The 14,966-nt window shown below is 41.5% G+C and overlaps 1 protein-coding gene across 3 annotated transcripts in view; it reads right to left on the reverse strand.

Moving 5' to 3' along the window:
- Positions 1 to 1,388: 1,388 nt before the first annotated feature.
- The window catches only part of WWC1 (WW and C2 domain containing 1), a 159,185-nt gene continuing 145,607 nt past the window's right edge, over positions 1,389 to 14,966 (reverse strand). For 2 of the 3 annotated variants that reach the window (XM_019487146.2, XM_019487148.2), the window contains exons 16-23: positions 13,839 to 13,991; positions 13,453 to 13,553; positions 12,396 to 12,555; positions 10,751 to 10,915; positions 9,298 to 9,390; positions 6,579 to 6,809; positions 4,729 to 4,850; positions 1,389 to 2,165 (exon numbers count right to left, since the gene is read on the reverse strand). In XM_019487146.2, coding sequence (XP_019342691.2) covers positions 2,099 to 2,165; positions 4,729 to 4,850; positions 6,579 to 6,809; positions 9,298 to 9,390; positions 10,751 to 10,915; positions 12,396 to 12,555; positions 13,453 to 13,553; positions 13,839 to 13,991 — 1,092 coding nt within the window. In that variant the 3' untranslated portion in view covers positions 1,389 to 2,098. The remainder of the gene's footprint in view (positions 2,166 to 4,728; positions 4,851 to 6,578; positions 6,810 to 9,297; positions 9,391 to 10,750; positions 10,916 to 12,395; positions 12,556 to 13,452; positions 13,554 to 13,838; positions 13,992 to 14,966) is intronic. The other variant, XM_014606575.3, reaches the window with a different exon arrangement.

Genomic DNA, 14,966 nt, shown 5'->3' on the forward strand with positions numbered 1-14,966 from the left:
CTTTAAGAGTTTTTGATTTTAGCAGCAACATCAGGTATCCTTGTTTATTCTACCAAGTGGACACGAACAGTTCATATAAAATCTTTCACCAAGCACATGTAGCTTGTTTGATTAAGTGAAATGCATTCTATTGTCCTCAATGAAGGCCTTATTCTACTCCCACTAAAATAAATTGGAAAACTCTACTGAATGTAATGGGGACTGATCAAGCTCCATGAGTTTTGGCCATACATACTCTCTGTCAAGCAAGTAGACTATCTGTAGAACCTTCCTCTGTCAGAATTCAGCCCTAGGTTGCATGTTGTTATAGGACAATATAGATACAGCCAATGTCCGTGCAGTCCTAGTTAAAGTTATTTACTTGGAACTGGAGCTCGGTGGAAAGGTGTCCAATCCTGCAAAAACTAGAGATCTAAAATCTTCCCACCAACCTAAATCAGGACAAAAGTCAGTCTAATTTTTGTACACTGAAAACAACAGTATAACAAAAATTAACATTAAACTAACTGTTCTGGCAAAGGCCTTTGTGGTGTTCTCTCCCTGTAGCACAACATCAGTTTTTGTAGCTGTGATGTGCAGCTGAGGTTGGAGTGGAAGTTGTTCCGTTTCCTTTTGGACACATTTGTTGCATGATTCTCCAGACTGTATAAACTGGGCAAATCTAATCTTACTCACTTAAATCACTATATCATAGGATAGAGACTACACAAAACTGCCAATGCTCTGCTCTTTGGAGTATCTGTTCACCCAGTCATTTTAAAGTCCAGAGTAAGTTAACAATACAAAAGGACATAAATTCTTTTTAAAAATCCATAGACATATGGAGAAAAAACCAGGATATTAATACTATGAAAAATAGAATAATGTTTGATGCATTAGATCCAAATTTTTATGGAGATGCTTCAGTGGACATTCAGTCTTAAAATGGATTAATTTGTTAGATATAAACCAAATGCCTAATCAGAAGTGGATTAAAAAGAAAACTGCTTGCACAAATGAATCAATGACAAGCTGACAAGCAGTTTACCATGCAACATCATTTGAGATTTGCTAACAGGATGGTTTTATGCTGGAATATTGGTGCTTTTGCAAGAATTTGCTTTCTGTGCCCTGCCCCACTGGTTTATTACATTGTAGAAAAATAATTTTAAAATATTCCTTAGGCAACTTTCTTTATAGGTAGGTAGAAAATCTTTGAAAGCACCCAAGTGGCTTTGGAGCTTAAGTTCCAATGACTCACTTGCTAAAAGGCACCCAGGATGAAAACAATTTAAAAAAAGGAAGAACCACCATTTCAAGCTAGTAGATTAGAAAAGGGATGAGACAGCTGCTCCTCAGACAGTGAATTAACTGTGTTAAACAAACAAAAAAAAATAGTGAGAAGGAGGTTCATCCAGAAAGATCTCTTTATTGGGGGAGGGGGTAGGAAAGAAAAAAAGAAAACCTAAAATCGACTTGCGTTCCCCTGCAGCCCTCATCCCACAGCAGTGGTTTCAATGGGCTTTTGAAACTTATGTTAACAGATCTATTACAAACATGAGCTGAAGTAAAAATATTAAAAAGTGCAAGTATTCTGAACTCCACACCCATTTTTATGACCTAGTGGGATAATGCAAATGCTTCACAGCTCACAGAGTATTCTTTCACAGCACTTTAGAATTAAAAAAAAAAATGGTTCCCTGCATTCTCTACATAGTACAAAATATTTAGCTGAGAAGAGTTTGATGCGTTATTATCCATAGACCAGAGGACTGAGGTTCCTTCAGTTTTATTTTATTGCAGTAAAACCTCTAAAAGATCTGTACAAAAAAGTCTAAACAGAGTATTATTTAAGAATAACAGCCCTTTAGGCTGCATTTGTTCCTATTTAAAATTCTATTTCCCAAAAATACATTCCTAAATATACAAACTATACAATCTTGTCACTTTAATGCTGGTTTTTGTAATGATAGAACAAAATTAAAAATCTCTAGATGTTAAACTGATGAATGCTCTAATGTACAAATGACTGGGTACCTTCATAATACCACATAAATAACTTCAGCAAAGTCAAACTGCATTTGTAGAATGGTCAGAGGAAACAAATACTTTATGGTGATTAAACATCATCCGCAGAGAGAGTTGGAATATTTATCCTAGGTCGAGTGAAAAATGCCATTTTCGCTCTAAAAAAAAGAAGACCATCATCAGTAGTTAATACAATGAAGAATCCACTAGGGGTTCTAATATTTGAATATGAAGAAATATTGGCAAGACACTTAATATATCAAAAGAAAAGCTTAGTGGTTTGCCACATACGAAACATTTCTCTTCCTCTACATTTCAGAGACAGGAATTATAAATGAATGAAGCAAAAGGTAACACAACAATAAGCCCCAACAAACTGTACATGTTACAACAATTATACTAGCAAATATTAGGGGTGCACCGATAACATTTTTTGGGTCAATATCGATGGCCGATTATTAACCAACCATATCGGCCAATACTGATCCAATTGCTGATATGCAGCCAGCAGCCTAGAGAACAGCGTCCTGCTAGTAGGTCCGGGGGGGGGGGGGGGGTTAGATTGAGGCCCCCACGGTGAGGGAGGGAGTGGGGCATGGGATGGAGTTGCAAGTGGCTCGTGGGGGGGGGGGGGGGCAAAGGATGGTTCCTGCCATTGCATGCACCCTGGGGGAGACATGGGGGGCACATGTCCCCTAGATCTGTGCGGAGTGAGGGCAGGCTGCTACTGTGTGCTGAAGCCGGAGGCTGCGCTGGACTCTTTCCAGCAGTGGGGTGGGAGAGAGGGGGGGCTGGTCTGGGGCTATGCTCAGGGTGGGGCATGTGGTGGGGGCGCTATAGCCACCCCAGAATTTGCCGTAGCTCCCCCTCTCAGCGTCACCGTTGCTCGCCTGGCCTGAGCACAGCTGCCAGGAAAAGCCTGGTGTAGCCTCTAGCTTCAGTCCACAGCGACAGCCTGCCCTCACCCTGCACACAGATACAGAGGCATGTGACCCCCATGCTTCCCCCATGGTGCATGCAGTGGCGGGAGCTGCACTCCCTGGACAAGCCACAGCTCTATCCTGCACCTTGCCCTACGCCAGCTGGGCAGCGTCTGCCCCAGCCCCACTCCCTCCCTCACTCCAGGGGCCTCGATCTGCCCCCCAAGGCCCTTCCTCCATATAGACTTACCAGCCATATGCTGCTCTCCAAACTGCTGGGCTGCACTGGCCATGTGCATGCTGCAGCTGCACACATTCATACAGCATTTATTGGCGACATCAGCCACATCAACCAAAAAAAAGATGATTGCTGATAATGTCAATTTTCCTTTTTTCGGAGCCAATAAGGTATGGACCAATGTATCACTGCACCTCTAACAAATATGGCCCTTAGTACACACAACAAAATTGGCCTTTAAAGCGGCTTAAATGCCCTTTTGCGCTGCTTTAATGACATTGCTGTTTGCCCACTTGGGGTATATTCTGCTTTAATGGTGTTGCTGTTTGCATTTTCGGCAGCATATTCCACTTTAAATGACTTTGTAATGTAGCAAGATAAAACACCTCTGAGATGTTTTAGTTTGCTACCTAACAAAGTGCAACAGTTAACGGAGCGCTATAAGCTGATGTGCTTGGGGAAGCTTGGGCTTGGCGGACTTCCAGCATCCTGTGCACTGTCCCTACCACCTTCTGCTGCCAGCACACCCAGCCACCCTCCTGCCGCCCTGCCCCAAGGGCAAGCCAGCTGTTGCCGGGCAGTCCCAGGTAGTGGGAAGGCGGCAGGGATGGTGCAGAAATGCTGGAGCTTACCTGCCTCTCCCTGTGGCGGGGGGCAGGGGGTTGCGAGCTGCTGCCGGATTGCACATGCCTAGGCAATCCCAGGGGGTCACCGCAGACATGGAGGGAAGCACTGGGCCCTGCTCAGCCTAGGGGTTGTGTGACTCGGTGGCAGCCCATGCAGGCAGGCTTGACTGAAGAAAAAAAAAAAAAGGCAGCAAGGAACCTGATCATTTTTTTTTCCTCCTGGAGCCTGCCTGCCTGAGCTGTGCGGCAGCCTGGTGCTTCCCTGCACGACAGGTGTCCCCTGGACTAGATGCCAGCAGGCGGGTGCTGCTTGGGGGCGGGGCACCACCACAAAGGGAAGCACTGCCCCCCCCCTGCAGCTCAGGGACTGCTCACAGCCCACTGGCAGCTCACCCCCTGCCTCCAACCTGGCTGTGGGAGAGGCAGGTAAGCTCTAAGGATCAGGCCCCTACCCTTGTGTACATGCCACAGGGGTTTAGTTTGATTTAGTTCTCCCTAAATTGAAATGGTGGGTTTTTAAAACACTATTTTTAAAAACCCATCATTTCAATTTAGGGAGAACTAAACCAAATTAACCCCCCATCGTGTGTATAAGCACCCTATCATATTATTTTGGTTTCATAAGTTTATGTTATAGTAAGGCAGCAGAAAATGAATGTTTTGGAACAAAGGTCTGTCATAAACTAAGCGATATTGTGCTACTGCCTGAAAAGGGCAGCACGCAAGTCCAATCCTACTGCCACCGAAACCCTTTCAAGCTTTGGGGCTGGATTTTGGTGACTCCAGGATTTTATCCTAGGATATTTAAAAAAAACAAACCTGCAACTCAAACTGTCTGTTGCAAAGTGTAGTGCAGTTGGTGGTAAGTGAAACTGCCTAGAACAAAATGGTAGGGATTTTTTGGCAGCAGCATTTTGTCCTTTAAAGATGGTCCTACCTGAATGACTGTACTTCCAGGGGCTCCTTCCGACTTTGTCCTCGTAACCTGTGTACATCCTTGGCTGCTGCTCTCATCATTTTATCAGCTTTCATCTCACACTTATGTTCTGTTTTCTGTGCCTAATTGAGTCATAAAGACAGTAAAACCTTATGTGCAACATAAAAGATACCAGTCAATTCTACCTTACACTGACAAGCTCATCACATCAAGAGGTTATTTGCAAGTTGAAGGAGGAAAATAAAAAGAGGTTCTGACAATATCTAGAATAGAGTTATGAGCCACAGAAGCTGGAACAAAACAGTGCTTCAAAAGCTGGTCTGGAGAGTCTGTTGGAAGTCTGTTTATTCCAACAGCTTTTATTCCGCTGTTGTTAAGACTCTACAGCGAAATGATAATGCATTTCAGGCAGAAAGAATCTTCACAAAGAGAAACAGAATTGTTTTGTAGTAAAACACTATTTCCCATTTCCATCAACACCCTTTTCATCACTGCCTTGTAAGCCACCCCTTGACAGTAGGTACTTTTAGGACTGTCACACAGAAATCATGCAGGTTTAATAAGATGGAAGAAAGGCATTCTACCCCAGCCTGGCCTTCAGTACCATCCCTGTGTGCCAGCACTAAGTTGCATGATTATTGTTCCTAAATCATTTCCTGTTGATAAGGTAGGACACACAAGACTTCCATTCCAATTGAACATCTACTATAAAGTTTTACATAAAGCCTTAAGCTTCTCTACTTTGCTGCTACTATCCCCAGTGTGTGCTGGCAGCAAAATTCATATGACAAATTTCCAAAATGTGTTGTGTACCAATTAGGAATTCTAGAAGCTCTTACGAAATTGCATCGAGTCCTGCAATGTTTGTGGACTCTGCCATACATTGTTAAATGGGTACCATGGATCTCCCAGGTCAGGGGTGGAAGGTGGCCTTTAAACCTCGATTCCCAAGGAGCCCAACTGGATGACTGAAACCTAGGAAACCAGTCCAGTCAAGCTGGTCTGGAGAGGGTACCTTGGAAGAAGTGAAATTGCCTCAGAAACAGAAAAATTGTATGTTATGCCAGAGAAACAAAGAAACTGACAGACTTGGGGGAAATATGGTCAGGGACAGAGGAAATGTGTGTGTGTGTGGGGGGGGAGGGGGGGGACGAGACTACAGGAACATGGGGGAATGCTTCATAATAAAGAAGGTTTTAACTGCAGAACCAGCAGATAAAGAGAACTGGTACCAGAGGAGAGAGACTCAATGATCATGAAGTCATATGCAGGAGAGGGAAGGCTAGACTCCTTAGAGAACTTTGACCTAAACCCAAAGAATGTTTAAGAGGAGGAAGGAAACTGAAGCAGAAAAATACATATACATATTTACTAGTCTGTCCACAAGATGTACATTGTTTCACAGATCTGTATTCTTTTTATGCTAGCAACCTTAAAAGGCCTTTTTTTGTTAGAAAGTCATTGTGTTTTTTTCAACTATTACATGTTCCTGAAAAGGTAAACTAAATTTTCATGCGCAGAATTCTGGAAAAGCATGTAAAAAGGAAGGAGCTGCAAGCTAGGTGACAAGAATCAGGAGCCAGTGGCTCCTGTGGTTCCTTGCCTCGTGCCGAGAGAGAGATTATAGTGGAAGTTACATGGTGTTATCTCACTATCCATAGTAATGAGTTAGGGAAGGGTCTAGTATTTGTAATGCTAGAATTCTACTTGCCACTACTTAATAGAATGGAAGTTTCAATATAAGGCTCTGTCAAACAAGTTGACCATTGGGAAGATGGCATCCCTTCCCAGTCTCCAGTGCACTGGAAAAATGTATTTAGTAAAATACATTGAACACATGAGTTACTTACCCGCTTCTCTACCAGTTTCAGCAAAATCCGGAATCTTTCATCATCCTTCACCCACTGTGGCAGCTCTTTTTCACCTTGACTTTGAGCTTGTTCCAATTGTTCCTTCAGCTCTTTCAATACGGAGATCTCTTGCACTAACTGATCATGCCAGGTCTTTGAAGCCTGCAGGTCTAGTTCTAGGTCTAGTGAAGTGCGGATTAGACGCTCAGCACCAAAGGACTTAACCGAAGGCTGGAATGGAAAAGTTTTATGAATGTGATGAAGAATGATAAAACTGCCCTCATCTGAAGGGTACTTTAATGCATATGTTTCAGATGTCCTAATACTCCTTTTCCCTCATGAGTGCAGCGTTCTGGAGAAGAAGGCCAAACTCTTGGCAGCTCTGCTTTGCAACATCTGCTCACCTGCAGTTTCACAGTCCCTCAACATCTTATAAATAAACTTGCATATGCAGCAGTTTCCCACAGCATTAGTTACATCAAAGGCAAACCAGAGGCTTCTAGGGACAGAAATTACACATACACCGATCAGAAACTGGCTTAAATCTAACACAATAGAGGTTCCAGTGCACGTAAACAGCTTCCAAAATGGCTGAAACTGGTTTAGGATAAACCTAGATGAATGTAGTATCAGACTTATTTGATTTAGGTTAAATCAGTTTATTGAACTTCTGTCCCAGATTCCCTCCAGATTCAAATTCACTCACAGTACCCCAGCTTCTGACCTGGGCCACTGGAGGCATGTGGAGCATTTTCAGAATCAAAAGTGAATGTCTGTTCACTTGCTTCACATCAGTTCAACCCATGCAGCTTAAACTAACCTGCAAAGATTCAAATTGATTAAGCCCCAGGCTTTGTGACTGTCTATATTTAGCACTGTAGTTAGCATGGCAACAGGCTGAAATAAGTAGTACTTTCCTCCCACACCTTACTAAGGGCTTGTCTCCACAATTGGGGATACTCGTATTTTACAGTAAAGGCCTCCACTGAAGATGCGTCATACTCAGAAGCTTAGAGAGGGAGCTTTTCTGTCCCCAGAATTACATCAACACTAGAACAGCTACAACTGAGTTACCGGCAGTTATGTCCACACCAAAACTAAGGGTTCTGCTGATATAACCACATCAGCTATAATGTAAGGCGCTACCCAGCAGGTCTGTGATGTAGAGTAGGGCTCAGAATCCAGTTTTACCTTAACACTTAAGCGCCTTTCCGAATATTACAGAAGGCAGCAATAAAACACAAAAACAAGAAATATTCATTCAGGTCAATAGACTCCTGACCTCACCAACAGGGCAGTTTGCACGGAGGATTAGGTAAGGTGTGTATTTCCATCTACCATTATGGGGGTGGAGCTTCATTGAGCTCTGTTAAGCCAGCAGTAAACATTTTGCCAAGTATCCGGAAAACCACTTTTCAAAATTTCTTGTAGAATTTGTCCAACCAATTCTTTGTGCACAGGTAAGGGAGGAAACAGAAGTTGCCTATGCAGGACAGAGATGTCCATGTACTTTGTCATGCCACAGATGTTCAAAATTTGTAGCTGCAACATAGGTGTTAATATACTATGCTACTGTATTGCAACAGACATCTATTTGCTTCGTGGAAGGAAAGCACAGGCAGGTGGACCTGCCCATACTCTCCAGCTACCGTGGTCAAGTGCTCCAGAAGCTTGAAGGGCCCAACCCTGCACATCCTGGGAATTTCTGAGCAGGACTGGGTCCCATTAGCCTGTGGAGCACCTGCCTGGCTTACCCTCCTTACAGAGAAACATCCCAGGGAATCCTAGGAGCATGTGTCAGTAAGCAGGGAAAGCTGGCATTTACCCACTTATGGAGATACATCCCCAAAACCCCCACCTTGATTTCTCTGCTTAAAAAGAGACATCTTGGGGCACATCTCCTTAAGCAAAAAAACTTCAGGATTTCCCCATTTACAGAGATGCCTCCATGTGAGGCACACAAGTTGGGTTCTGTACCACCCACACTATGCCAGGGCATGGGTCAGCATGGGTCCTGGAATAGAGGTATGGGGCAGTTTGGGAGCCAGGCATTCCCATACCTCTGTGTGAAGCATGGGTGATGCAGGACTCAGAGCTGATCCCAGCATGGGGGCATGGGATGCTGGGAATTGCCCAGTTCCTGCACTGCCCTGTACCTCCTTGTTGGGACCTGTGCCAAACTGCTTCACCTGGACACACAGGTCCCAACAAGAAGCTGCAGGGAAGCAAGGGAGGACAACAGACTAATGCAGGACAAGGGTTGACATGTGTTTTGCTCACTAAAGTAGGTTGGCTGTGGTAGAACATTCTTCCACAGCTGATCCACTCTGGTTTAATGACATCAGTTTCTACCCCATGAGCACAATGTACATGTCAAATTTAAATATTTCATATCTAAATATTTAATACATATTTCTAAATGTTGGGGGGGGGGATTTTTTTCAAGGGGGTATTCTGAGAGTGCTAGCAACAAAAAAAAAAAAAAATGAGAGCAGACATTTCCATTATCATTTGACAGACTAAAAAAGGGTCTTTAGGCCCATAGGGGAACATTTTAAAGTGGTAGGTCATAACTAAGTGTTTTGCAATCATCATGCTGTTTGCTAGCCCTTCTTTAATAAATAGAGTTGTCAGCTGGCAACTCAAACAAGTATGTTAAAGATGTATTGGCTTTCTTGAGTGTCTGCTGAGGAAAGAATCAGTAAGCCAAAATTTTTACCCGTTTCATTCTGACACTCCGTCTCTCCATAGCATTTCGCACAAAGGGTGGTTTTTTGGACAGTGTTGAACTATCACTATCACTACGATTAAGCTGAAAATAAAAAAGAAATCATTATGAAACAAATGTGCAGTTCACCACTGCTTAGATGCACAACAGCCAATATGTAGAAAGATACATAGTTATACAATAACCAAACCACTGTAACACTGCAATGACATCCTTCCATTGCCCAAAACTGGGATCATGGGACAAATTATTTTGCTATAGTTCCTAGCCCACCCTAGCCCCAATCTCATCAAACCTTTGTTTGGGAAAAGTTGGCAAGGGATAATACCTTCCATTAGAACTAAGCATAATCAGAGCTTCATCCCACTGTCCTCCTCACTTGATCTAAAAAAGGATAAATTGCATTCAAAAGCTTATCTAAATCTATCCTGACCATGCAGTTTGGCTCAATAAAAGGTATCACCACAAATCCTTGCCTCTACCCTACACAAAACAAGAAAAATAAAAATAGTGGACAATATTGTATCAATTAAAGCAACACGGACTTTTTCCATCCTTAACTTCTATGAATTAGTCAATTGTAATATAGGGAGAGAGATAGAGAAAGCAGTACAGTGTCCTTCCTTAAGTAGGGCACGTAAATTGGTTCTAATTGTGGAGGAAACCCCCTGTGCTGAGTGGCAGGTCTAGGCCAAGACTACAAGCAGAGTAGTGGGACTACAGTCATGCAGACATGGGATAACCAGTGGCAGGTCCAGAAGTTCTGTATGAGGAAGTTGTCTGGAAGTCCATGAGGAATTTATCCTGCCTGTTCACTACCAGAACAAAAGAATGGAAGGCCATATTAGTCTGAGTGTGCTGGCATTTCCTTCTGGAAGCTGGCTTGCTGGGACTGTTATAGATCTGTGGCTGATTATATGGGGTTGAATAATCAGCTGTTTCTGTAATGTCTGTCAATAACATCTTCATATGGAGTTAAGGGATGCCATGTTACTAACATACCAACTCTTTTGCAGCGTGAGGATATGACCCCTTTATATATTTTCCTTTATAAGGCCAGGCTCCTGGCCAAGTTCCAATTAAGCCTACCTAAGCTCATCTTAGGGTTTCAGTTACATCCATTCTCTTCCCACTTCTTGACCTGTATTGTGTTGCAATCATGTGCTGCCAAGGTAGCTGGATTTCAAGGGTGGGTATAGTAATCCCTCTGTATCATATACCACAGTTAGTTAATGCTTGTAAAGTGCTCTATAGTGATCTGATGAAAGATGCCAGTTAAGGGAGCAGCCCACCTCAGTTCCTATGTGAAGGGGAATGGGATGGAGGTGCTGGGCAATCTGCTGCAATTTTCAGTGCAGATTATTATTACATAACAAAATCAGCTACTGTACAGACATTCTAGGAAGACCAACATTTATGATACCTGGGGCTGTGTTTTCCTTACCCGACACACATACTGACTCTGTGGTCCTGGAGAAAATGTTTTTGAGCGGATGATGGTGCTACCTCTAATAAACTGTGTTTGTGGTGGATTAGCTCCTCTTTTATCTTTTGGACGTACTACAGTAGAAGACTGTGCAGGGCTCTCTGTGTTAGTCTCCTTATCCACCTGAAAGAAAAAGCAAAAACACTACTTTGATGTAAGTGCCACTTCACCAACACACCCATACTACCACCTAGCACCAACTAGCAACCTTTCTGTGTTGCAGCCCAAAATCCCACTTTTTCTTTCAGATTCAGAAGGAACAGACAAAGCTGTGGTTCTTGATTCTGCCTATGCAATACATATTAGTATTGCACTTGTGAGAAAACTTATGGAGGAGTTCAACAACTGTATCACCATTTCCCAACAACTTGGTTGACTGGTGTAAACAGAGCAATTCCACTGAACTTTTCAGATATATGCCAGCATAACAGATTAAATGCCGCAAGTTAGATTATCCATTAAATATTCCTTATCCATTTTTACCGAACACCCAGAATTGGCAGGAAAAAACAAGTCAACTTCAGCACAAAAATCACCATTCAAACAAACCTGTCATTAAGTGGGGGGTGATTAGCCAATGACTGCATTCAGAATTGCATCATAAGATCCAAAATGCTAGTCACTTTGGCTGACAACATTAGCCAATTAAAACTGTCAATGAGGAATTCTTTTCAATACCAGGGGACAAAAAACATTTTGGATTAAACAATGTTTCATCAAAGGGAACGTTATTTAACCTTGAGGTTCAAATATTATTTGAGATAGGGCACTATCAAAAACTTTCAAGTAACTGCTTAATTCAATGATAGTCTAGTCAACGTTGTATCAGAAATCAATATAGGCCCCCCCCCAAATTTGAGAAGGAAAAAGGATGATGCCAGGAAATATGAAGATCCAAACAAAAAATTGTGGTTCTCTATAGAATTCTAAAATTTCATTTAGTCAGTGACATGCAAAGTCCCAAACAAAACATTAAAAGGGCAAAAAGGTAAAAACGTTTTGCAGGAACATTTTGCTGTACCAATACAAATTCACTGTGCTTTCCCTTTAAACAAATTTGATACAAACATATAGGCCTGTTTTATCAACAGCCTCTTGTATTTGCCCAACCAAATCACGTAACTGTACAAGGAAGCACCTTCAGTGACCTGATTTCCTTGAACAAATACTAGAGAGGTTTCTGGGTCTTTATTTTGGTCACAGTGCAATAGCAGATGCAACATGGTCACAATACAAGTAAATGGCTTTTGCAAAAGAACAAGGCTAACTTGGTGAATTTGCTTTAAATAAGTTTCTTAAAAGTCTTTTTGCCTACTGCAAGCAAAATGCAAATTAAATAGGCAAAAATGTTTCCAAAACATTCACACATGATACAGTTTGGAAAGTCACCCCACCAAATTTCCCTACTTTTATTTCCTCTAAAACAGTTATGATGCTAGAACTGTAGCTGTAAGAAACAGCACACTCTGTATCTTTGCCTAAGAAGTCAAGAAAAAGACAAAATGTTTACTGTAACCTGTTGTGTCATTAGTAGAGCCAAGACAGCATAGTGTGCAAGTGTTTATTAGTCGCACAGTAGAGGCACCATAATTCTGCACTTTACCTTTATTGCTGTCAACTCAGAATGCAGCTGGATTTCTGGATTCTCTTCTGCATCCCAGAGTGCTTTTATGGCATAGAATTCTTCCTCTTCTGCTTCATTCTCACTGTTCCCATCTTGTTCTTCTTGCTCACCAACCTCTTCATCTTGCCTGCCACATAAACTGCTTCTGTTATTGGGATGGACCCAATATCCTATTAGCATTCTTGATGCTAATTCATGTCCCAGGTATGTGGAACCAAATGCACCTTTAGTGCCATGATTTGTATGCATGTATAACAAAAATCATGATACTCCAGGAAACATGAATAATAAAATGTTATGGGAAGGAATACAGGAACCAGCACCTAAGATAGTTATTGGATTTTTCTCATCTTCTATAGTAAAGCAATTGCTATGGTAGAATACATTTGTACGGAGTCTTTTATGCTGGATATGGCTAAGTGTTACCCAAATGGAAGGTGCATAAAAGGAGGCTGAATTTCAAAGTATGGCCAAACCCCAGGTTCTCTGGGGTTGAAAGCTGGAACTATACACCACAAAACAGTAATCTTAAACCTTTCACTTAATCTTTGCTCAGTTATATACTTCAGTAGATTCTTCATCAAGCCAGACGGGTTTTTTTGTTTGTTTGTTTTTTTGTTGGGGGGGGGGGGTTGGAGTAGGCCAGGGTCTGCTTTGAATTTCAGTGAAATACAGATGCATGTAAACCACAAATGATAAAAAGGGTTTCCTTGCAAATCCTTTGAACTGGAAAATGAATTTTCACATTTGCCAATAAGGCACTACAAACCACATATCCTCCAGTTTTTAATGTTGCCAGCTTTCATTCTCCCTACCCAAACATATTTTCAGTCCCTGTAGCTACAGGGTGATTTTACTGTTGTAGAAAGAGATGTCAGAAGTAAGCTTCATGCAAAGTTCAAGAATTTCTCTCAGCTACCCAACACATTCCAAAGTTCAACTTTAAAATTTTGACATCCTCACATAAGAAAGCACTGCTTCCTTCAGACCCACAGAATCCACTGATACTCAGCGAAAGATGCCAAACACCACCTACCAAGTTTCTCCACTAGTTAAAGTGCTTCTGCTTTCTTCCAGCTTCTTCTCTACTGCTTCCAGTTCAACAGCAGTCTGTTCCAGAAGAGCTGATACAGAGTCCTGTTAGAGGATAAGGTTGCATTTAAAACCTATTCATAAACTCCATATCAGTGTAACTGATTCACATTACCCATAATAGACCAAAGAAAAATATAAACATCAGATTACACCGTTCATCCAGCTTTTAGTTTTATTACTCCATGTATTATAACTTTTTCATATTCAAAAAATACTGCACAAAAATCCAGCAGTTTTTTAAATTTCTACCCTACCATTCTCTTCAATGAGTTCAGTATTGTTATAAATGAGGTTTTTCTAGCTTCTTTTCACAGCATTTGTCCTTACTGTTTTTTCAGTGCAGGATTCTTCAGAACAGATGTCCTCTTGTTTATTTTTTCCGCTTTGCTTTTGCAGATATTTATAACTAAGAAGGTTGTACCAACGTGTTGACTTCTCTCCCGATCTACATATCTCAGCAAGACTAATCTGTGCTCCACCCTATATGGAAGCAAGAAAAGAGCTGCTGTGTAATATCAGAGCAAAGAGACTGTGACAATAAAATCCCAACAGGAATATGTAACAGAAAAAGAATCAAGATTTCAGGAGGTTATGGTTCACTTGTCTAGAAAAATAAAATATCACCATCAATTCACATTTTTATGCCATTTCAGACATCATATTGGTGACAGTCAAATGATATTAAATTAATTGAACCATATTGCTGGGAGCTTCCAGTACAAGAACAGAAAGATTCACTTCAGCTGCTGTGTATAAATAAGCATCAAGAATAATGAACAATTATGCTGCAGCCATGGTAACTTGCACACATTATTTCAAGTAGAAAGAATTAAACAAATATGGAAGAAAAATCCATTTCAGGAAACCTCCCAGGGCTGACAGAATTGCTTTAGTTCAGAACTAAAGATTCCACTCGCTTTTATGTCCATTCTTATACTATCCATTGGTAATCCTCATTCAGTTTCCTTTTTTTTTAATATTTCAGGACAGATAGATGGAAGTGTAACTATTGCAAAGTATATTATCTGTGTCTCAGTGTATGCTATTGCCCCAACTGGGTTAGTTTTATTTTACATTGAACAGATTTCCTGCAATTAAATTTAGCCCAATTTGAGGCTGCCCAAGCACATACATTAGAAATGTGGGGGCTGACAAATGGGAAATCCTTATTTTGAAAGTAGATGTTATTTCTTTAGTTAAAGTATGCTTTCAGGTAAAGGCAGCAATGCATAAACACCACAAATAGGGGGGCTGGGAGCCGCCAAAAGCATATGTAGAAAACAGCATCTGTTAAGGGATGCATGAAAGAGTCTTGGAAAAAATCAACTACAATTTGCATTTCTGTTGCTTTGCAGTGACTCTGGACTTAGTTTTGAAAATGTTACTCATCTTGGATATGCCTACACAAGACATTTATTGCAAAGTGAATTAGCTCTGGTGTAACGTCTCAGCATC

The sequence above is a fragment of the Alligator mississippiensis genome, chromosome 9 (assembly GCF_030867095.1).
Source record: "Alligator mississippiensis isolate rAllMis1 chromosome 9, rAllMis1, whole genome shotgun sequence".
Lineage (NCBI taxonomy): Eukaryota > Metazoa > Chordata > Crocodylia > Alligatoridae > Alligator > Alligator mississippiensis.